Source organism: Callospermophilus lateralis, chromosome 5, assembly GCF_048772815.1.
Source record: "Callospermophilus lateralis isolate mCalLat2 chromosome 5, mCalLat2.hap1, whole genome shotgun sequence".
In the NCBI taxonomy this organism is placed as follows: domain Eukaryota; kingdom Metazoa; phylum Chordata; class Mammalia; order Rodentia; family Sciuridae; genus Callospermophilus; species Callospermophilus lateralis.
The window spans coordinates 12,427,423-12,451,895 of NC_135309.1; the positions used below are offsets into that span (position 1 = coordinate 12,427,423).

General features: G+C 47.9%; 1 protein-coding gene across 1 annotated transcript; it reads left to right on the top strand.

Moving 5' to 3' along the window:
- The first annotated feature begins 5,939 nt into the window (after positions 1-5,939).
- LOC143400317 (E3 ubiquitin-protein ligase TRIM58-like) lies at positions 5,940-19,081 on the top strand. The gene is made up of 6 exons (XM_076857596.2): positions 5,940-6,362; positions 8,581-8,676; positions 11,839-12,069; positions 14,012-14,034; positions 14,128-14,228; positions 18,495-19,081. The coding sequence occupies exons 1-6, from the start codon at positions 5,940-5,942 to the stop codon at positions 19,079-19,081; spliced, it is 1,461 nt and encodes a 486-aa protein (XP_076713711.2).
- The last annotated feature ends 5,392 nt before the right edge of the window (positions 19,082-24,473 follow it).

A 24,473-nucleotide genomic window follows, 5' to 3' on the forward strand; every position in this document is an offset into this window, starting at 1 on the left:
CATTCTTTCCAAGAATCTTTTCTTCCTGTGTGCACCATGATTTCTGATAGTGACTTAAAATAGTAATATATCCTAAGAAATGCTCATTTATAGTCATTATCTTCATAGTGGATCAAGCGTCCTGTTACTGGCTTCTCATTTTGAACGTGGCACACTTATTTTTTAATTGCATATTAATTAAGAATTATGTTGTGAAATTGGGTATGGTGTGGTCTACTGTAATCCCAGCAACTTGGGAAACTGAGGCATGAGGATAGTATGTTCTAGGCCAGCTTTAGCAACTTAGCAAGACCCCATCTCAAAACAAGAATTTAAAAATAGGCTGGGGAAGTAATTGAATGGTAGAACACTCCTGAGTTGAATCCTCAGTAACACACATACACACACAAGGTTACACTGTTGAACTAAAAATAAGTATCCATTTGTGCATCACACTAAATTAATACATTTACTAATGTGTAAATATTTAAATTTTATCTTGGATTAATATTTTAATTTTTTAATATTTTCCAGTAAATTTTAAAATTTTTTCTTCATAGGTACATAGTTAATTTATTGCTGCGCAGAGAAGTTTGAAATTCTGAAATGAGTTAGCACCATGATATTGGTGATATTATGAGTAGCCTAGCTATGTTGTGGTAACTGCTGTAGATATTTTGGTTCAATAAAAGGAAGCATGTTCTAAAACTCAGCCTGAAGTTGCGTGGAAGACTATCCCTTGCTTAGGTATTACAGAAGGACAGATGATTTGATAGATGGGATAGGCAGTCAAGTGTTTTCTAAAATGTAATTCTATAATTTCATAGACAAAATGATCCTGAACTAAGGTGGGTACACAGTTTGTTGACAAACCTAAACTCAACTTTGTCAGTATAGGAATTGCCTCAGCACAGGGTCGCAGGGGAGGGATTTCCCAGGAGTGCTAGTCAAGGCTTTACTGCCCCAAAGCCCCAGCCCCTCATCCTAACACTGCACCATTGCTAACCTGCAGAGAGGGCTTGATGTGCAATGGGTACGTTAGATGTCCAAGTCCTGCAACCTAAGTTATTGGAAGAATTATTGTCGCATATATTATTTTTATTTCTATTGTTTTATTTTAAAGGACTGTGATTATCTTAATAGTCTATGTCATTTCTTGCTGCATTGTCTGTGTACCTATTTGATCCCCTGGGCTATTATGAATAATGCTTTTCATTCTTCCAAAAGAGTGACAGATGACATTGTATTTTATCAATATGTTAATGTCCCAGGGTAAATTGGGCAAAATTACTTCTTTTAAAAATTAGAACTGTTCTCTGGAATCAAGTAACTGAGTAAAAGTAGTGAATTAGCTGAAGCAACCAGCCACAGAGGATAAATGAACAGGCTCAAAACCACCAGTCACTCTTTCCAGGACAGTCACATCCTGAAACTGGCAGCCCACTTGCTGTTATCCTTGTCACCACCGGGCTCATAACTAGAGAGGGAGCCTCACAGAGGAACAGTTCTGTCTGGAACACACCCTGGAGATAAGGAAACTCAGAACAATTAGCCCCTGTAGACGACAGTGTCCCCAGAGACCTGCACTTCCTCTTCTTTCTCCCATGGTGTTCTGTGGCTGGGGAGCCGGTCTTTGGAAAACCATCCGCTGGGTCACATCAGAGCTACAATCTCCACTCTTAGTTTCCACCACGCCTTACGTAGAAGCCATGTCACCACAGGGCACAGGCAGAGAAGTCCGTGTGAGCACCAGGGTCACTGCAGGGGCAGATGGGAATATGGGATTTTTAAGTCTCAGCTTCAAACTGCTCTTGGGACAGTCACGGGATTGCAGGTGCTACATCAATAGAATGAAGCTCCAAGGGATACCAAGGGACGAGAACTAGTGATGGTTACACAAGCCATTCAAGGTCCCATCCCACCAGGCAGCTTAGGAGGTAAGGGAGGCCCACGGGGAAGAGGCCAAAGCAGGCACAGCAGGGCCACCCCACACCAGGTGGTGAACCTGCTAGGGGCAGGGTAGACAAAGGGCATTCACCAGGGCAGGGATGGCTTCCGGATGTAGCTGCTGGGACAGGGCTGTCACCACCACATGCACCTAGGAAGATCAGCTCTTCAGAGTAATTTTACTTGTAAAGTTCAATTTTGGATGAATATTGCTTTTGAAGGGCCTAATTAGGGTCACCTAACAAAAGCTGTGTACGGTGAAATGTTTAGGAGATTATCATTGTTTTCAACAATATTGATGTATTTAATATCACTGACTCTATGTTAAAAATAGGATTGTAAATTTTTAAAAATATATTTTTTTAGTTGTAGTTGGACACAATACCTTTATTTATTTATTTTATGGGGTGCTGAGACTTGAACCCAGTGTCTCACAAATGCTAGGTAGGCACTGAGCTACAGCCCCAGCTCCCAGGATAGTAAATTTTTTGGTAAGTATATTTCACCCCATTAAAAAAAAAAATGTCAGGATTACAAAGGCAGGGTGCAATTGCTTAAGTGGAAACAAACAGAGACATTTTAACAACCCCAAGCTGGAGGGAAATGCTGAGTCATACCTGGTGCTCTTGAGGGCTCAGCTCAGGCTGTGGGGCTGGGAGATTGTGGATCCCTCAAGCAGAGAGGAGGGTGGGACCCGGGAGAGTTGAGGGCCTTGGCCAATAGGGCTCCTCGTAAACAGGAGGCTGTGCAGAGACCAGGAGCCCACCCCTGGAAGGAGGCTAAGGCCAGCAGCAGAGGAGAATGTGGGTTCTGTATTCCAGCCAGCTGATGGCCTCAGAGGAGGCAGGCCAGGGAGGCTAGAGGAGGAGTGGAGGATGGACAGGGTTCCCCCCGGGAGATCCTAAACTCTGCACCCTGAGTCGGTCAGGATTAGGGTCAGGAATGGAGAGGCTGAGCATCAGAAACACGTTAACAACAAGGAGTATTGGCACAAAGATTGTTCAGCCTGAAAGAGAGACAGTGAGAAACAGGAATTCAAGTTAAATAATCAGATGCCCAGGAGGAGCTTCCCATGGGGCTACTATCATTCACCCCACCACTGGCCCACTCCTAAGGGAACTTTGTTTTTAAGAACAATGTTATAGACCTCATTAGCCTCCCAGTGTCAGAAAACAAGCTTAAGAAGCAATTTTATGCCTGGCCCTGTGGTGCACGCCCTAATTACAGCGGTTTGGGAGGCTGAAATGGGAGGATTGGGAGTTCAAAGCGATTCTTATCAACTTAGTGAGGCCCTAAGCAACCCAGCAAGACCCTGTCTCCAAATAAAATGTTAAAAAAAAAAGCTGGGGATGTGGCTCAGTGGTTAAGCACCACTGGGCTCAAGCTCTGGTGCCAAAAAAAGAAAAAGAAAGAAAAGAAAGAAAACACTTTGAGCTTTGTGCTTAAAAGCTCTAAAACAGTAAGTGAGCTCCCCTACCTCACCTCAACCTCCTAAAAACCACCATGATCCCACCAGAAATGGTGACCTTTCCTTAGCTTGCCAGTCAGATGAGGGTGTCTGGGTTCAAATGACCCTAATAATCAACTTATCCATGCACGTAAGCCAATAGTTGCTTTATTGTATTTCAAGTTTTGTGAATTAGATATTCCAGCCTCTGCCAGAGCCATGGGGACAGAACAAGATCATACAGTAACACATAGAATGACACAGATGTCATGTTGGATGAATAATGGTCACCTTTGAATTCTCTCCCACCTTCTAAACTGCCCCCCGACCCCCGCTTGCTAGTATTTGCTGAGTGTCATATGTGCCACTCACTCTATGAAGTCCCGAGCACATGGCAGTGAAAACAGGAGCCGGCCTCGATCTGAGGCAGCTCATCTTCTGACTCATTATCCTTGCTCCACTTATTTTGTCATCTCTTTTTCTGTCTTTAGTTAAATATATCCAGCTTATGCCAGGACCTCTCTTTGGCATGTGGTGCCTCTTAGCTCATGTGACCCTCTGCCAAGCCTCTTAAGAGGGCCGCAGCCCTGACCTCCAGTGTGAGATGAAATGCAGCAGGGAAAGTGACCCAGCTCGTCCCAGCCTCTTAGCAAGTGGCACAGCCTGCAACCTGGAACCAGGTCGGCTTCTCAAATTCCAGGCCCGCGGCCCTTTCCCTTTCTTCTCAAACCTCACATCTTCAGTGTCCTGCTCGCACCTGAAGTGCCAATCCATTTCACCTCTCCACCTCACCTTTGGGCAGGCAACCTCAGGGTCCTTTAGACCCCACTGACTCCCAAAGCCCAGGCCAGGATTTGTGCTCATAGGCATGAACCTTGGAGGACAGGCCAGGGCCTGAGTCATCTGGCCCAGCCACTCCCTGCAAACTTATCTTGCTGCCACTCCTCAGGCCCAGCATGAGCCTGGCTGGCTGCCTCTGGCCACCTGGTGCCCCAGCTGCCTTCCTCCACAGCCCGCTGTGTGCACTGGTGGGAGATCTACCTGCAGCTTCACTCGCCCCCACACATCAGCAGACCTGGCAAGGTCTGCCTGGACCCTGCAGGCCACTGTAGAGTCCTCTGCCATATTCCTGCAGGACCGGTGGGTGATGTTTCTCCCAGGTAATAACTTGTAATGACACATTGGCCTGACTCTGTGCTCATCTCTCCCAGTGGACCTCAAGGCTGCTTGAGAGATGAGGTCCTGGCTCTTTTCCTCATCCTCACACCTCAGGCCCCAGGGTTCCATGGCTACCAATAAACACAAACATGCACAGACAGACTGATTTGCCAGAAGCATGACCCACTGTCACCTTAAAACTCATCCATAGTGAAATTACACTTTGCTCAGATGACAGACACTCCTACCCACCTGCCAGCCTTCTGGATGACATTAAAGACCTCACTGTACTCCTCCCCTTGGGGGAGCAGGTCCTTGGTTAATCCCCTACCTGCTCTTGTCTCAGTCCCCCAAGTGTCCTTTCCAACAAATACCTTGGATGACCTCTTTCTCACTTCCAGTGTATGTGTTGCCCCAATTGTAACACACCAGTCAGCAAATGGGTGCCATTTTTTTAAATATTTATTTTTTATGTGATGCTGAGGGTGGAACCCAGTGCCTCCCACGTGCTAGGCATGTGCTCTACCTCAGTCCTGTCCCGGTGCCACATTTTTTAAACCTTCAGAATTGTTGCTGGGCTGTAGATCTATCATCATTATATGCATCCATTCAGTATCTCCTCTTCAGTGGTCTCATTTCTTTATCATTAGGTAATTCACAGAAGATAGAAAAACTGAAGTTCGGTGGAAAGAAGATTAAGAAGATTAAGAAAGAAGATTAAGAAAAATCAGCATATTATATAAAGAAAAAGATTTAAATAATGACTGTGCTATAGGAAGCCATGGAGTGGATCAGCAATAAGGAGAGGAAGGAGCTCAGTTATTCTTCAAATCTCCAGACCCTGGAAACGTTAATAGCTGCTCCACTGTGAAGGTGCACGGCCTGGACTCCAGGGAGAAAGGCTCAGGGTGGGTTCACCCCTTAGGCACGTGTGTGCCTCCGTGTCAAGTTCACCTGGAATATCTTGCAGACCACAGAACCGGGCTACAATCGGCTAATTCCCTTCATCGATGCACTTCAGTATACTTTTGTAAAATTTTGTTAAAATTTGGACTTTTAAACTTTTGAGATAAGTAGTCAAATCTCAATAATGTTTCCCTTTCAGATGACTTAAATGTTGCATTACATCAAAGCACTCAATTAAAAATATTCCGTGGAAGGAAGAATGAGGAAGAGAGAAAGAGCTCAGCTTCCTAGGAGGTGAGGATTACTTGAATGTCAATTTCACCCCTGCGGTTGACGGTGTCTGAGTTGTAAATCATCAGCAGAAGTGGTTAATGAAGAGTCTTGAACCCCAGCCAGCGATAACCCATCCTGGCCATGAGCCCTTCTCTTGGTGCCAGGCGACAGAGGAGATAACCGGCGCCGCGGGGGAGCGGCAGCCACGCGGCCAGGCGAGGCCAGCACCATGGCCTCCGGGGCGCCGGGGGAGAGGCTCCGGGAGGAGGCCCGGTGCTCTGTGTGCCTGGATTTCCTGCAGGACCCCATCAGTGTGGACTGCGGCCACAGCTTCTGCCTCCGGTGCATCTCGGAGTTCTGTGAGAAGTCAGAGAGCGCGCAGGGCGACGTGTACGCCTGTCCTCAGTGCCGCGGCCCCTTCAGGCCCGAGAACTTTCGGCCCAACCGGCAGCTGGCCAGCCTGGTGGACAGCGTGCGGCAGCTCGGGATGGGCGCGGAGCCCACGGGAGCGCGCCAGTGCGCGCGGCACGGCGAGGACCTGAGCCGCTTCTGCGAGGAGGACCAGGCACTCCTGTGCTGGGTCTGCGACACCACGCCCGAACACCAGAGCCACCACACCGCGCCGCTGCGGGAGGCCGCCAGGAGCTACCAGGTGAGCGCGGGAGCCCGGGGTGCCAAGCGGGGCCGCGGGCCGCTCGTGTAGGGCGGAAGGCACCGGGGCACAGAGCTCCCGGCCCGCCGGGTCGTCCTGCCTCGGCTCCGGCTAGCAGCGCGGGACCGGCTGCCGAGCGCAGGACCCTCCATCCCTGGCTTTCAAGCTGGTCTTCCCGATCCCGAGCGGGCGGGCTGTGCGTGAGTCTCGGTGACAGCCCTGCACCTCTGTCGTACTCGCTTCCACTGACGGGATTCCTGGGGCACGGCGTTTGCCGGGTGTCTGTCTAGGTCCCTTAACACGGGCATTAAGGCCACCCTCTGGCTCAGACCTTCGTGAGGAATAGCGTCTGCTCGGGCCTGGACTGTCTGGGTTCCCTGAAGGAGGGGGCCACTCGACTCCACACGAAGGTCTGGATACCGAGGACTTGAGCATTCCCCTAAGAAGGTGCTTGACCCCAAGAGCAATCCGAGGGACTCTGCCCAGGTGTCTTCCCACAGGTGCCCACAGGTCCTGGGACATACTCTAAACACGTGCCTGTCCCGGCATCTGGAACAGCTGCTAGCACAGAAGAGGTCAAAGCTGTCTTTTTAATCTACTGGCACAGTTGGCCAAAGCACTCTGTGACACTGTAATAAGTTCCAAGCACCAGCTTTCTTAAAGCATTCATTTATTTATTCTATTTGTTTGTTTTAAGTTAAGGACTGGGGTATTCACCAGTCAACATTCATCTGGACAATCTTGGAAATTTCTCTTTTGATTTTTCCTCTTGATTTCTGTTATCCTCTGCAAATTACAGGTACTAGGCGCTTTCTAGCCTACCTGAAAAGTCAAGTATGCTCCTGTCTGTCTAAATCCCCAAGGTACCATACAGAACATGGCTGCTGTGATATCGCTAAAGATATTCTCTGTTTTCAGTAATCAACTAGATAAAAAATAAGTACCATCCAAACTCCTTGGCCTGTCAATCACGACTTTCTAGGTTCTGAAGTCCCCTTCCTTCTGCTCTTATCCAAGCCAAACATGGGACCCAGCAAAATTAGCCTAGTCACTCTTGTCCCCAAACATGCCTCTTCTTTCACCTCCTTGCTTTTGCTCAGTGTCTTTGGTCCCAGGGAGCTTTCCTCCATCTACATGTGAGAATGGCTCTATTCCTTACAAACACCAAACATATGCCTCTTTTTATTCTGATGCCACCATGAATTCTAATGTTACTTTATGTGTACTTTATATAGAGTATTATAATATTTTAAAGTGAATAATATATATGTAAGATTTATTGAGTAAGTTTAAAGGTAGAATTTGTATTATTTTCTACTAAAAACATATTTCTGTATGTGTTTTTATGGGAGCTTCCTGTTTTAAAAAGAAAGGCATGTATTTGCCTCTTGGAAGGCTCTTATCATTGAAGAGAGATGTAATTTCTGGGTTTTTGTTTGTTTGATTGTTTGGTAGGCTTTTTTATACTTATTTTACTCCTTTTAATATGTACAGAATATTGTGTTTTTCACCTAAAATATTTTATTTTTATTTCATTTATTAATTTATTTAATGATACCAAGGATTGAACCCTGGGGCTTTACCACTGAGCCACATCCTCAGACTTTTTATTTTTTTATTTTGAGATAGGGTCTCACAAAGTTGCTTAGGGCAGTGTTAAACTGCTGAGGCTGACCTTGAATTTGAGATCCTCCTGCCTTACCCTCTAACTTGCTGAGATTATGGGCATGCACCACCGCACCTGACATCATTTAACATATTTTAACCAACAAGATTTATTTTTGGTGAAATACCATGACTTATAGTACTAATAACAAACACACTTTTCTCATCATAATTAATAAGAAATTGTATCACTCTTCAACCTAGCACCAATAGATGACATTTCACCTAATGATGTCTTCATTTCCCTCCATCTATTTTTTACATATTCATTATAAGCATTTTTTTCAAAACTGGCACCATTATAAAATGTACTTATTTGACATTGTAATTCTATTTCTTGTCATTAAGTTTTCTATCGTGTTGATGTAAAATGTTTTGCCACTCATTTTTACATTTTAGTCATTGTAGTTTTACTATCCTAATGGTGCAAGGAGCACGATTTTAGATGAATCTTTGCATCTGGTATTAACTGAGTTACCAGTGAAGGTGTCCACCTGCGTTCTAGGGAGTTTTCCAGTTGATCCTGCAGGTCCTCACAGTCTGCTCCACACAGGTGAAGCTGCAGATGGCGCTGGAGCTGGTGAGGAAGGAGATGGAGGAGGCCCTGATGCAGGAAGCCAACATGGGGAGGAAGACTGTGCTGTGGAAGGTAGGGGGGCTTGAGTCTGGGGAGCTGCAGGCACCACCCTCTTCCTGAGTCTCCATTTGTTGAGAGCCACAGTTTAGTCAGAATGAGGCCTGGCATTTTTGCCAGATGGAATGGTTGAAAGGTGACCCTGCTCCAGGATTAGGGCAGCTCCAGGGATTAGGGTGGATCCTGCTGGGAATAGGGCGGCTCCAGGATTAGGGCAGATCCTGTTGCCTCTAGTTAGGGGGCCTGCTACTTTGGAGTTCCTTTGGAGTTACTTTTGAGTTCTCGCGGGTTCAGCGCAGAGCCTGGTGGAGGCAGTGTGTTCCCTGGAAGTGTGTGTAGAGTGCTGGTGAGAGTTCGAGAATAAAGGTTGCTGTTTGAACCTACAAGGTTGTGTGGCGGCTCGGTTATTTTGTGCCCAGCCAGACTGCGGCATTCATTCTCCAGCGAGCTTGCCATTTACTTAGGTGCTCCATAGAAACATCTCATGGCCATCCTGAATTGTCCCAGACCCCAAATGACATTGTTCATTTTTGTTTTTTCCTCTGTCAGCAGGACCCTATCCAGATTATAAATAGCTTTACTCTCTTGATCTTACTGTGAAACTCACTGCTGGGGTGGGTGCCACCACCTGCTACTATAGTGTCAAACTGTATTTGTCGGACAGTTAAATAATGAATGCCACAGGCTTGGTGACAGATGTGGTGCAGTTCCCAGGGACCATCTATACAGGGAGGGAATTGGAGCCTTCAGCCTCCTTGGGTCATCCATCCACGGTCCCCTCTTTCTGCACCTCAGCAGCCCCTCCCCCCTTGGTTTTCTCCTACATTTCATTTACTCACAGTGGCTGTGAACCTGGACCACATGCCCTCCTCTCCAGTTCCACAGCTGGAGAGGCTTTGAGTCACCAGGCTTGCTGCTGCCATTCATGGCAGAGGCTGGAATGTTGCTTGGCACCCTACAGTGCCCAGAGCAGCAACTGCACCCCTCAACGGTGAATTGTAGGTCAAACCTGCCACAGTGCCAAGGCTGTGAACCACATATAGTGTCATGTTGGATGGGTTTATTAGGTACACAGCACAGTATATAACATGATCAGATATATTTTATAGAATATTCCTCTTCTTTCTCCTCCAAGTCACCCTGCTAGAATCATTCTTTATATTATTTTCTTCCTCAAAAATTTAGTTTGATACACTATCTTCATACAGATATTTTCATAAGGACCTCTATTTATTTATTTATTTATTGTGCTGGGCATTGAACCCAAGGTGCTCTGCAATTGAGCTACGTCCACAGCCCTTTTTACTTTTTATTTTGAAACAGGTCCCACTAAGCTGTAGAAGGTGGCCTCAAACTTGTGATCCTCCAGCCTCGGTGAGTCACTGGAATTACAGTGCACCACTGTACCTGGCTCACAAGGACCATTTTTGCTACATTTTTCTTATGAAATAAGTCTTATCTTCTCCTATTGCTATGTCTATTATAGGTAAAGTTAAGCACTGATTCACAATCTTTATTATTTAAAGGTAATAATATTTAATTTTTTAAAATATTGGCCTGACCACAGATTTATGAAATCAGGAACCCAAGTGCAAAATCTGAATTCCCGCATTTTAAAACCTCCAATGCATGTCATAACATAGAAGTGATGCTAAAATATCTCGTTCAGAGGCAAGTAGCCATGTCTGAACTTCTTGGTCGTTCATGTTCACATGAGCTAGAACCATCAGGCACAGGCTTGATGGAAACCAGCTCTAAGTTCTGCAGCAGCACTTCTTTTTCCTTCATATCCAGAGGAGGTTGTGGCACTCAAGAGGGTGACGTGAAGGAAGCTGGGCTGCCGCGGCCCCTCCACCCTGTCATCCCTGGTGCACCCCTGGACTCCCCTCCCTGTGGTAGTGCTTAGCCCTCTCTCCAGCAGCCTGCCCTGGGAGACAATGTGCATTTCTATACCTCTCAGGAATCAGAATGTGGAATGCAAAGTCAGTGTCCCTGAGGAGGAAGCCAAGAGTGTATGAATCAGTGATTTAGAAAATGGTAAAGGAGGTAGGAATGCAAAATGGGACAAAGGAAGTGGGAGACCTTGGCGCTGTGGCCAGTGGGCCGTCAGCTCCTTGTCAGGAGGAGTAGGCGCTGTCCCCGCAGGCTGTTGCTCAACAGCACTCAGCCTCTGCGGTGGATGGCAGCAGCAGGCGGCACCTCTCCTAGAGGGGCGATCCAAAGTCCAAAGTACCTCCAGACATTTGGGGAGAACTATTATTTGGATACAAATATATAAATATGTATCTTTTATAATAATTTTGATGATAATTTATGTCTTTCAGTTAAACCAAGAAACTATCAGGTTTAAAACAAAACAGACAACCCAAGGTGCAGATGCTTTGGGAGGGTGACTTGCCGCTCATGCTCAGTTTAAAGCTGGGTTTCTAGCTACTAATTTCAAGAGAATAACATTTAGATGCGATCCCCTGTGCACACTGTGATCCTTAGGTTCAGTCAGACATCTCCCTGTGAGGGCCAGGTGTGCCTCAGGGGCAGAGCGCTTGCCCAGCCTGAGTGAAGCCAGGGGTTCTGTCCTCAGCATCAGGAAAGCAACAACAAGAGCCCGTGATGGGAGATTTGGGTAGGGGCTGGTGTATTAGCCTGGAGTGAGTGGCCTGCGTGGCAGTTAGTTCTTCTGGGCTCTGCAGAGGACATGGCCTTGTGCTGGTTTCTTGCTTCTCCTGGGACAAGAGAACATCTGTGTGTTCTCCTGTCACGTTGTCCCTCACAGCCCAGGCCTTCTGCTCTTCCTGGCCACCCATCCAGCAGGAGAGCCAGCCCTCTGCTGTGGGGCCACTCAGGCTCTCGGAGGTGCCCAGATGATCCCCACGCTTCTCTTTCTGCTGCATTTGACTCGTGATATTGAAACCCACGCGTCGAAGGCCTTGCCTCCGGCCCTGCAGCACAAGGGGGCCCACAGCCACAGTCTTCCCAGACTCTGAGCTTGAAAACCCCACCGGCCACCTCTCCTGTTCCCGGCCTCTTTTCTGAGGTCCTCCCCAGAGGTGCAGAGCAAGGGGGGGGTTCAGGGGTGGGAGGTGATGCGGGACGTCCCTTCTCTGGCTGCCCGTCCCACAAGTGAGGCAGGCCCCCCACACCTTGCCCCAGCCCTGATGGGGTCTCCTGTTGCTCCAGGAGAAGGTGGAGATCCAGCGGCAGCGCTTCAGGTTGGAGTTTGAGAAGCACCGCGGCTTTCTGGCCCTTGAAGAGCAGCTGCAGCTGCGGAGGCTGGAGGAGGAGGAGAGAGCCACCCTGCAGAGACTGCGGGACAGTAAGGACCAGCTGGCCCAGCACAGCAAGGCCCTCAAGGAGCTGGCAGAGGAGCTGGAGGAGAGGTGCCAGCGCCCAGCCCTGGGGCTGCTGGAGGTGAGGCGGCCTCAGGAGGCCAGGCCTACAGAGGCTGAGGGGATGGGGACAAGCCTTGGCATGGGACAGGAAGGCACCCAGCTCTCTAGGACAGAGCTCAGCAGTACTTCCTTAGAAGGCATCTTACGACCGAATACTGGACCCTGAGTCAGGAGGCACCCAGAGGACCATTTAGCTCATGCAAAAGACAAAAACTTCAATACATGATGAGTTAAAATTAATTATTTATGGAATCGTGGGGCAAGGACAAGCTGTACCATTCTGGCTGAGAAACCATCCTTTTGTCAAAGATGATATTGCTGATTTTCATGAATGTTCAACCCCCAAAGCCTCTGGCAGCCCATTTCATGGAAAAGAGCCAGAAGTATGAGCAGTGCTTCACCTAGTCCAGCTTGAAATTCCCGTGTTAAGTCCGAAGGGGAGTGTATGGTGGGAGTATATGGACTCTTGTGCTGATTTCTCAATCTGTTGGGACTTCAGAGCAGCCTTTTTAAAGTTTTAATTGGAGACAGGGTTTCACTCGGAGGCCCAGGCTGGCCTTGAACCACCCCCTCCTGCCCCAGCCTCCTCAGGGTCTGAGGGTCACAGACACAGCTGTTCCGCCCCACAGGTGTTGTTCACAGGGTTGCCTGCAACAGAAAGTCATTCACCTGGTACTTTTCTCTGTACCTTGCCCCAGTGACAGGCGAGGATTCTAACCTAAAAGAGAGTGCAGATCCCCACTGAGCAGCTGGCCCACAGTGTCCCAACTGACTCGCCTCTGGACACTGCAAGTTCCAGACACATAAACCCAGTCGCTGTCCTGGGACATTTGCAAACACAGTTGTCAATATTGTGGCATCTGATGGGGAATCACTAAGTAACTGCATGAAACGCTTTTATCTACCAAGCACTTTATTTAATATGCCCATTCTATCTTCATTACCAATGTTATGGCTGTGCTCATTTCCTAATGAGTAAACAGAGAGCCAGAAAGAAATTAATTTTTCAAGTATAGGTGGCAAGTAAGCACAGGAACGTTGGCATTTTCAAAAATAATATTCACTGCATTATCTCAGATAACATCTCATTTAAAATGAGTATTTCTTTGCACCATATAAATGTTAAAATGGTTTATAGTACAAATCATAGTAAGAATATATAGTCTTACATAATTTTTGTCTGTGTCCTCTCTCTTTCTTCTCTGATACCAATGATCTTCATTTTACCCCACTGGCCAAGACCCAGGCCGATCATGTCCATAAAGGACAAGGCAAATGGTTTCTCTGCATTCATGCCTTGTTGAAATTTGTCCAACTGTTGACCACTTTTAGGGAAGAAGACAAGTGTTGGAGGTGACCTTTTTGTTACCCACTTTGAGATACACTGTTGTTGGATAGTAATGACTTCCTTTCTTATCTCCTTAGACAGTTAGTAGCTTTGTCTGTTGGTTCAGAGAATTCGAATTTGAAGATGACTTTTTCTGGAGTACTGGGACAGAACACAGGGCCCTGTTCAAGTCAGGCAAGCCCTCGACCATAAGCGATATGCCCAATCCCAGGATCTATGCCGTACTTATCTCTGTTCCTCAAGTAAATTCCAAAAACATGTAGGATTTTTACCCTAATTCTATCTGTATAAAATGCAGAGTGTAACTGTTAAAATAGCCCAATAACTAGAGCTATCAGTTGACAATCCATAGTTGATGGATAGGTTTCATGGGAATTAATATAAACTTTGTGTAGTCTGACTCTGTTCTAATTATATGCCTGATTTTTAAATTTGAGAGTCATGTGAGAATTCAATTATAGCCTTTTTTGCCTTTAATTAACAGAGATTCACTGTCACCTGCAGTCTTATGTTGCTTGTTAATTATTTCCAGTACATTCTAAAGACATTTTTGTGGTGTGTCCCCAGTCAACTGTGGGAAGCACTTACACCTGCTTGTGTCTCTTACTTCCAGGGTGTGCAAGGAGCCCTGAGCCGGTAAGTGTACTTTCCGCTCCAGTGAGGGAGCGGGGGAGGCCGAGAGGGCTGGTGTGGCCATGCGGACATTTCTGGGTTCTCTGCTCTTCTCAGAAGTAAGGCTGTGATGCGGCTGGAACCAGAGACCATCCCCATGGAGCTGAAGACCCCATGTCGCATCCCTGGCATGCGGGAAATGTTGAGGAGATTCCAAGGTGGGTGGAGCCCCCGAGCCTGGGAACTGATGCTGAGAGTGTGGGGCTTACTGCTGCCCTTACTGCCCTGGCCTGTGGCCACAGCAGAGCAGCCACAGCAGAGCCCCAGGTCTCTGAGACTCACTGTGCGAGTGTGCTCTCAGGGTGTCGCGGCCTCTCACCTGGGGCCCAACCTGGCAGACCTCCAGCTCCTTCCCGGGGCACAGTGCATCAGCCCTGCCCAGCAGAACATGTGGGTGTCTCCCTCGAGGAGTCGGTCAGTTCTCCAGGGTTGCCCCGCTGGCTCCCACTCACTCTATTCTGACACTGTCCACCTGCAGGCATCATCGAATCCCACAGGTTGAGGGCCTTGTCCCGCAAGGCTGTGCCCTGCTTCAGGAGCAAGGAACAAGCAGGCTGTGGCTTATGCCTCTGACCAGCCAACTGCAAAACAGCTTTCCCGGGACCCGCTCTATGAGCGTGGTTTGTTTGCTAGAGCAGCTCCCAGAACTCAAACCCTACTCACACTTGGTCAGTTATTGTACAGGATGTTGCAGAGGATGGGGACCAATAGCCGGGTGGAGTGGGGAGGGGCAACACACCCTCTCTGGGTGCTCCTTGCAGGATCTCCTTGTGTGCAGCCACTGGCAAGCTCTGTCTTTGGGTTTATGGAGGCTTCATTTAGCAGGCATGACCAATGACACCACTGGCCACTGCTGGCCCCTGGAGCTTCAGCCCCACTCTCCTCCCAGAAGTAGGGGGATGTTGGACTGAAGGTTCTGTCCCTTTAATCCCAGGGGGCTTCTCTGAAAACCAGAGCCCATCCTGGGGCCATCTAGGCCAGCAAGCACCAGCCATCTCATTAGCATGCAAAAGAGTCCCTTGTCTCAGGACTTTTGGGAACTGGTGTGTCAGGACCTGGGACATAGACCAAAAATATACTGCACTCTCTCACCATGACTCATGCACTGCCCTTGGCCTTCCTGAGGATTTCAGTGTTGAGGTGAGTCTGGCTGTGAAGGGGTGGAGCAGTGCACCTGCCTGCAGGAAGGGGGAGGGGACATTTGTGCACAATCCGAGCAGATGCCAGTCAGGGACACCCAGAGGGTCTGCATGAAATGGCTTTGTTCACCCAATCATGTTGTTCTTTAAAATGGTGACGATTCAATATTTTTACTATTTCCTTTTAAAATCTACTTTGTGCCACATAATACAAACTGTGGCTTCCCAGGGACAGTCTTGTCCTGTAATGAGAAAACCTACCTCAGTTGTAGCGCCCAGTGACCCCCCTCCCCCCCCCCCCGCCGTTTGGTGGATAGGTGAACATACACTAGCCATGTGACTTGATGAGGGCCTTCGCAGCACACGCCCCAGACTCTGTCACCTCCTATGCTTTTCCTTTTTACCGAATGAAATAGTTAGTGAATGAATCCAGCCCATGCTGCCTAGTTTATGCTGCCCTTTCTACCAGTGGAGTGAATCATTGAAGAACAAAAGCAAATCAAATGTGCTATGACCCGTGATTCACGGTGCAAATACTGACTTCACTTACCCAGGCACCGGCTATGAGGAGAGGACATGGGCTTCTGTAGAGTGTGATGAGGGTGGCCAGAGGCTCCAAGTTTGAACTAGATGAGGAGAAACAGTGATGTCCACTAATTTCTACAATTGGTGCATGTTAATAATTATAATAATAGAAAGAAAAAGCTGCGCGACAGGGAGAGGAGCAGAGCGTCGGGCAGCAGGAAGTGCGGCAGGTGTACTGGGACTGTGAGGACAGGATGGTGAGGGCAGCCCAGGGGGAGGGCAAGGAGGACAAGGCAGCAGGGCTGGAGAGGTGGGCTGCTTCTGTGAATGGCACTCAGTGGGAGAGCACAGGGTGTTCCTGGGGAGACAGCATGGTAGGAGTGGCATGGTGTGCACATCATCCGGGTGCTTTATTGTGATGAATTAAAGTCACCAAGACAGAAGCTGGTGTCCTTTGTCACTGTTCAGTGGCAGATGAGTGTAGGTGACCCCCAGTGTTGATATGAAAGGTTCCAGATGGCCACATCCTTGGGCGGCAATGGAGGCGGAGCTGCTGGGATCTGCTCCTGGGTGAGCTGTGTTTTGTGGTGAGAGGAGAGAGAGGAGGACCCAGGGTCTTGGATCCCAAGAACTGCCACACAAAACGGCTGGTTGTGCTGATGGCCATGCTGCAGGCAAGGCCCAAGAAGGGCGACTGGTTTGGGGGCAGGTTGGTGCTGTGGCAGGTACTAAGCATCCAAAACTGGCCAGGGAGGCAGATGAGTTCACAATAAGGACCTTCAGGGGAGAGGCCAGGCTGGCAACATGCACTGCAATCAGTAGAGAGGACTGGAGTTGACTGGAGTGTTGAGTGAGCCAACCCATAACCACAGGGCATGAGCCGAGAAAGAAGTCCCCAACTTGGCACTGCAGCTTGTCCTGGGGCAGTGACAGAGGAGAGGGGAGATCAAGAAGGAGGGAAGCATGGGCGCTGGTGAGTCTGGAAAAGAGTAGGAGTCTCTCCAGGACAGTCAGGTCCTCATGGTGCCGACTGACACAGGAGAATCCCTTCACCACCCTGGTGGCCACTGGGCAGGTGGACAGGACAGTTTGTTGTGCGCAATGGTCCCATTATCCTTGATAGCTAGGTTTAGGAGAAAGGAACAGGAAGAACTAGTCAAAGTTCATTCACAGATTTCTTTGGCTAACAATGGAGCTGAGCATTGTGCAAAGAGGTGACATGTTAAATGAACCCAGCAGTCCCACAGGAGCTACATTCCAGGCTGGTATTTGCTTCCTCTGGAGTTGGGAAACCAGGTACAGTCTTTGAATCTCCTCATCAATATTGTGGGGTGGTAATAGCCACATTAGAGGTGGCTTCCTAGCTGGGTTTGATGGTACATGCCTGTAATCCCAGCGGCTGGGGAGGCTGAGGCAAGAGGATCATGAGTTCAAAGCCAGCCTCAGCAAAAGCGAGGTGCTAAGCAACTCAGTGAGACCCTGTCTCTAAATAAAATACAAAATAGGACTGGGGATGTGGCTCAATAGTTGGGTGTCCCTGAGTTCAATCCCCGGTACCAAAAAAGAAGAAGAAGAAGAAGAAGAAGGTGGCTTCCTGATTTAACATAGGTAATGAACACACAGAGCCTAATGATGTGGCCAGTCAGGTTTAGGTATCCATAGAAGTTCACGACGTGTGGCTTGAAGATGAATTAGACTAGTACGAGTAGTAACTGTTTTTGCCATGACCTTAAGGTCTATTAATGAGTTTACTACCTTTGAGTACTTATAAGGAAGTACTCTGGTTTTGATGTAGATGCGTTTGTCTACTATGTATATGAGTCAGTCCTGCATCAGTCTTGCTGGGACTCCACAGTACATGTTAGATGGTCCTCCTGTTGTGGAACCAATCACTACAAACAGCCACTTTAGACCACACCCACTAGTTAGCTCACAGGTCCAAAGATCAGACTTGCAGGTGGGAGTAGCTGGCTCCCTTGCTTGGGTTAGGGTCTCCGAAGGCCAAAACCAAGGGGTTGGCTGGACTGAGTCTCTCTGAGGAGTCTGGGGAAGGACTTTCCAGCTAGAGTTCCCTGCAGCTGCAACACCACCGTCCTTGTTTTCCTGCAAGCCATCATTTGGGGCCACTCTACTCCAGAGTGCTCTCACCTTCCCCTCATGTGACCCTCCTCCCCTTCCACCCTGGCAAGGCTGTATCAGAGCCAAGTCTAGGACTCTCTTCTGCCACCATCCTGATAGCTAGAGGACTTTCTAGTTTTAAAGAGCTCGTGGGATTAGGTCAGACCCTCCCAGATAGCCTCTGTTGTCCTAGAATGTCACATAATCACGAAGGTAATAACACCAGGGCGTGGAGTCAGGGCATCTAGGGTACAATTCCCCCACCAGTCACACCACTTTGAAAGTAGTGGATTTCATATTAATGAAATTATCCTATACGTTTTGAGAAAAACAATCCCCAAGCAGTTTATAAATTTCATGCCAAGCGCAGATGATCCTAAGTGCACCCAAGAGCTCCGGGTGCAAATGCAAAATTGCCTTCGACTGGGTATTTGGCTTCCCAGCAAGCTGACAGCGCTGCTGTCCTAATGGCCTGGTTAAGGCCGCCCTGGGCGCCCCAGCAGATCAAAGACAAAGACGTGCTCAGACCCTGGAGAAAGGCCTATTACTTGGGGCAGTCTTGAGAGAGGGCATTGCCGACGCTCACCCCCAGGGCGTCTAGTCCTTCCCGTGCATTCACGTGTCCCATCACTCTCTCTGCAGTGGACGTGAAGCTGGACCCTTCCACAGCGCACCCCAGCCTCCTGCTGACGGCCGACCTGCGCAGCGTGCAGGACGGGGAGCTGTGGAGGGACGTGCCCCGCAACCCCGAGCGATTCGACACCTGGCCCTGCATCCTGGGCTTGCAGAGCTTCTCATCAGGGAGACACTACTGGGAGGTGGTGGTGGGAGTGCGGGCCGAGTGGGGCCTGGGCGTCTGCCAGGACTCGGTGCAGAGGAAGGGGGAAGCCACGCCGTCCCCGGAGAACGGCGTCTGGGCCCTGTGGCTGCTGCGCGGCTGCGAGTACATGGTGCTGGCCTCCCCGTCCGCGCCCCTGCTGCAGCTGGAGCGGCCACGCCGCATCGGGATCTTCCTGGACTACGAGGCCGGCGAGGTGTCCTTCTACAACGTCACGGACGGGTCCTACATCTACAGCTTTAGCCAGGTGTCATCGGGTGTCCTCCGGCCCTACTTCTTCGTCTGCGACGAGGCGCCGCTGATCTTGCCACCGATGGCAGAAGCGGAGGCAGGGACCTGGGCATCCGGGGGCCACCCTGACCCTCCTCTCGTGGGCGACCTTCAGTCCTGAAGTGCTGTGCTCAGGATCCTCCCACAGCCTGTCCAAGGGCCCTGGAGAGCGGAGGAGGACGGACATACAGCTTCACCAAGTGCCCAGCTCAGGGCAGCCTCTTGCTCGGGGTTGGGGAGGTTCCTTGAAATCCAAGCAGACAGGAGATGCTGTGTATGCGGGAACGTTGGACCTGGAGGGTCTCCTCAAACTATTCCCGGATGGCCCCCCACTTACTCAATGGCTTTTCTTTCAAATTAATAGTCTCCTATTAAAAAGTTCTGTATGTTCGTTATAATTTCCATTCTCTTCAGTATCTTCCCATCCCAACGCTGAATCTCGGGGCTGAGAGATGGAAACCCTGCAGGGGGCCCGCGCAGGCTGAGGCTGCTCCCTCCCGACCCTCCCTCACCTTCCTGGCTAGCTCCTCCTCTGTCTCATTCCTTGCCCCACCCCCACCCACCCCACCCACCCCACCCCCGCACCACCACCACCACCACCACCCCCCGCGCCTTTTTTTCCCCCCTAGATACCTCTGGGTTGTTTAAAGTTTCATTTCCTTTTACATCAACATATTCAAAACCATCCTTCGTGTGTGTGTGTGTGTGTGTGTGTGTGTGTGTGTGTGTGTGTGTTTCCAGTCACAGTCTTCACTTGCTTTCTGTCTTTATTCTGGGAACAGTTCTTGAGGGTCGTGAAATTCATTGCTCCAACCATAATATGGATTTCGATCTTCTCTCTATATTGCTGCATATGTTTGTAAAAGTAGGAATGCCCTAGATATTTGATCCAACTGGTTTTTTTCAGGGTCAGGAGGGACTAAGGAAGGTTTGCATCAGCTTGCCAAAGGGCTGCGCCCATTCATGGGGCCAGGGGACAGCTGCAGCCTCCTGCCTGCTCCTGGGACTGGACCCAGGACTACAGCAGGTGTCCTTCACTCAGGGTCTCCTGTGCCTGGAACAATTTACTGGCCCTCACAGTATTAGGGTAGGTATTTAAGGTCATGATTGATGTGACTAGTTTAAATTAACTGTGTTATTTAAATAAAATGGTAATGTTGAAAATGAAAGGATAACAATAACTATTTTTGAAGTATATTCTGTACCTTTCCAACAAAATCCTTTAAAAGTCATGGAAGACCCCCTATTCTGCCACCTTTGTCTTCATTTTTATCTAATATGTAATTGCTAAACCAATATTGTAATATTCTAATGTTAAATGCTTAAATGCTGAACAAATATAAATCATGAGCAAATTTAATTAATGTTATCTTGATAATCTGTCCAAAGTGTATTCTTCCTTTTTAACTCCATCTCAAAGTTCAAGATGCTTTTTTTCTTCCTGGAGATTTCTGCGACTGTCCTTCCCTGGCCTTGCAATCATGTGAATGACAACTTTCTTTTCAGATTTTTAATTGTTTTGATGACAAGTAAATGCTTGCCCTCTGCCTCTCATTTGCAAACAGAAGAGGTAGAAAGATGTTGTAGAAACCAAGCTGTCTCTGATGTGCAAGCAGTGCAGGGGACAGCTCTGCAGTGCAGCCTTCCCCACTGGGATGACAAAGGCTCTCTGGGGTGAAACCTCCAGGGACCTGGCCATTCTCTGGGACAGGAAGCCTTCTCTGTGGGAAGTGGCAAGTCTACAAGCCTCTGCTCTCTGTGCAGGGTGAAGGGGAGCCTCAGGAACACCCCTTGCCTGCCCTGGAACCTGACAGCCTTGTCTCAACAGTGACCTTGAGACTTGTCACCTCCTGGGTTTTATTTTGATTTCTGTGGGCCACTAAATGTCAGTCCTTCTCAGCTCCAGTGTGCTAAGCTTCAGGGATCTCCACAGTTCCTATTGCAACCTCTTCTTCATTCCTTCCAATTCCTAAAAGGTTCCCACCATTCCCCTAGGATTCTGGCTCATTACCTGCCAGATCCTCTAAATCCACCAAATCGTCTAAATCCATATCTAATTCCTGACCTTCTTCATTCTTTCTCCTGAACCTTAGCTTTTCACAGTCAAGTGCCACCTGTCATCAAAATAGATATTCTAGGGGCTGGGGACATAGCTCCGTTGGTAGAATGCTTGCTTTGCATGCACAAGGCCCTGAGTTCAATCCCAACACACACACACACATACACACACACACACACACACACAGACACACACACACACAAATAGATATTCTAAGCTCTATATGTCTATATGCCTTAATCTTAACCACAAATATCTCCAGGTCTCCCTAAATGATAAAAAGATATTTAAAGCCCTCCCCTTCTGAAGGGAGGCCTGCTCATTTCTCTGTCACGTAGCCCAAACACCTCAGTGACTCTTTTCTGCATTTCACTCCAGCTCCCATCCCTCAGTGGTAACACCCTGTTGGCTCCCATGGACCAGAGTCCAGTCAGCCCTTCCCCACCCCCATCCTGGTAGTCTGAGCTTCCCCTCCCTCTAGATCACTGGGTTCATCTCACAGTGGTCCCTTCACCTCTGAATGTAGCCCTCATTGCTCTAAGGTTTATTAAAAAAAAAAAAAAAATTTCCCTCTCTTCTCCCCTCTCCCCCTCCCTAACAAGATTTGGAAGACAGTGTCATCTTTTCTTCCCCTAGTTAACTGCCCTCGAACACCTGCTACAGGAAGAGGGTGCCTGCTAAGGATCTGGGAAGTGAGGATCTCCAAAATGTGAATACTAATAGGCCATCAGGGCAACTTGAAGGCCCCCTACTGGAATGAAACCCTTGAAAAATGTTTTTATCTCCTTTGCTAGCAAAGCAATGAAGCATCTCTTTCCTTTTCCTCAAAACCTTGGCCTCATTAATAAATTGGCCTTGGGTACAGGGACGGAGCTTTTGATTACAAATCTTGGCACCCCAGATGGGACCCGAGAAGTAGCCCACTCTAGGTTTCTTGGACAGTCCTGGCACCCCATGAACTGCACTTCCATGCTGAAGATGTAAGATGAACTTTTTGAGAGCTCCTGGAAAGTTAGGGGTGAGTGGGCCTCGGGTGGAACTGAACCAGAGAAGCTATTCCTGTAAGTTAAAGGGAAGGATGGAGGGACTCCCAGCAGCTGCTGAAGCCCCTGAGCTCCAGGGAACTCTGTCTTCCTTCCCTGCACTGTAAGAATCGCTCCATCTTGGTCTACTTGGAGAAAATGGAAACTGAATGCAGTCAAGTTTTGGCACCTTGGCCACCTGGTAAACTGCCCGGTGCACACTGAGACCTTTGATTCTACACTTCTGGTCCCCTTTGTGGGAGCACCTGGTTCCCCCCCATGGGAACATCTGAGGAGCCACTGATGTAGGAGTCAAGGTTAAGCAGAAGTTGGAAACTTGCGGAGATTTTCCCCCTATCTGGTCTGTTTTAAAGGTCCCCGTCTGTCTGCCATGGTTTGGGGATCCTCTCTGTTTCTCTGTCATTTTGTTTCTTTGTTTGTATCTGTTTCTGGCCCTTTAAGACATGGGCAATAGGGTGTTGATCCTATAGATTGTTTCTTGGGAAATATCTTGGCTGAATGGGCCACCTATAAATGTAAATGTGTCTAAGAAAAAATCATGTTTTACTGTGACAATCTGGTCTTTGAATGGTTTTTAAATTATTGTGCAGTTGGGAGTTGGTATGTCAGAGATAAAATAAGTATTCTGTATATACAGACATGTATGCCATTACATAATAAGGAGTCTTAACAGTCAAAACTAAGTTGGATGCAAAAGGTGCTGCCCTAATGTATGAAAAATGAGTGAAAAAAAAGAAGTTTTTTCCTTTCAACCCTGTGCTGACTGTCTGAGCACCTTCTCAGCCTGGCCCCAGGCAACTACAAATCATCCTGCTGTGGGTCAGGATCACCAGTTCTGGATCAAAGAATAAACAAATAAATAAATAAAACTCAAGAAAGCTGCCTGGTCTGTAGAGAAATGGGTGAACAAGATCTGCCCTCTACTCTGCTTTTTAGCCACTCTGCCCAGGAATAAAAGTTTGAGAACAGGGCTCAGTTTGCTGCCTCTGAAGACAAATGAAATATATGCTGGCTATAGGTCTCACCGATTTTCTTTCTGTGTTCTTGTCTCATGGGTTCAAAGAATGAAATCCATGGATGATGGCAGAGGATAAAAATTTTTTTAAATTATTTTTGAGTGAGGAAAAAGAAATGAAATTCCCCATCATGTGAGGAAGAAAGTGGCTGAAAGCTTTTCCACTTGAGTACACTAGTCTGGGAACTTAAGGCTACTGGATAAAGGTTCTGATCAGGGTCTATGCTGAACAGACATTAAAAGCGTTCAAACTAATTGTTGGAATCTATGCTGTAGGATGTTGGGAAGGGATGAAAGTTATTGGCTTGGCCGTGACTTTCTATTTGGTTGAATGCCTTTAGCCCTGAAGTCTGATTTTTTTTTTTTTTTTTGCAACCTCCTTTTGGGTCCACCCCCATTTCCCTTTTCCTGCCACCCTGGGGATAAAGGAGTGGACTGGAATGCTGGACCTCACTGGGTTTACTTTACATTTGGGAAAAATAAACAAATAAATAAATAGCCTTATCTGGAGCCCATTACACTCATTGTCTGATGATTAACTAGCCTATCTTAATGGGGGGTAAAAAAATAAATAAATAAAAGCTGCCAGTCACTAGGAAAGGGCAATGGGTTCCAGTACTCTTCAATAAAACAATAACCTGGGGAGAAGATAGTCTCTCCTTTCTAAGCTCTGAAAGCATGTCCTATTTGGCCAGAGGACACTTCTGGGTGCAGCCCTACCTGTTGTCCAAAAAGCTAAAATACAAGGGCCTAAGCACCTATGTCTTGGCCCTGCTGATTTCTGCAGAGAGAGGTCCCTAACAGTCTTTGTATAGTCAATGTGCCCTTCCTTGTACAGAATTCCCTAGATACATACATACATACATATGTAGAGAGAATCTCTGGGTCCAATTGACAGTGGGGAACTCACTTAAAGTTGATGACATTATGATGATGATAAGGGAGACTGGTCAAACAAGGATGACCTGTGCCCCAACCTCTTGAGCACAAACTGGAAGGGAAAAAGATTAAGGCACAGATTTTTGTTTTTAAATATTCCAGACTGATCCCTTTCCTGGGATAAAATTTGCTATTAAATGTACAGATAACATGCTCACTCACCCAAAGAGTAACAACTTCATTTGCAAGTGCTTTCCTCTCTGCTGGAGGTCTCCTAGAAGAGAAGGAGGCTTTTCAGACCAGAAGGACCCTGAGAAAGTGATCAATGTTTTCTCAACCACAATTTTATTTTAGGAGGAAATAACTTGCCCTTGAGGAGGAGGGGATAACCCCTTAAGAGAGAGATATTAATGGGGATTCATCTTCTTCTGGACGGTTGTTGGAAATGTGACTTGAGTCAGCTTTGCCAGATCTCCTACTCTGCCTATGCTGCCTGCTAAAAAAACTCCACCCTAAT

Bases quoted from the DNA above. Each gene is read 5' to 3' on its own strand.
- LOC143400317 (XM_076857596.2), top strand. From the start codon at position 5,940: ATGGCCTCCGGGGCGCCGGGGGAGAGGCTCCGGGAGGAGGCCCGGTGC. The intron at 8,677-11,838 runs GTAGGGGGGCTT...CTGTTGCTCCAG, and splicing joins GGAAGACTGTGCTGTGGAAG to GAGAAGGTGGAGATCCAGCG. The intron at 12,070-14,011 runs GTGAGGCGGCCT...TCTTACTTCCAG, and splicing joins CAGCCCTGGGGCTGCTGGAG to GGTGTGCAAGGAGCCCTGAG.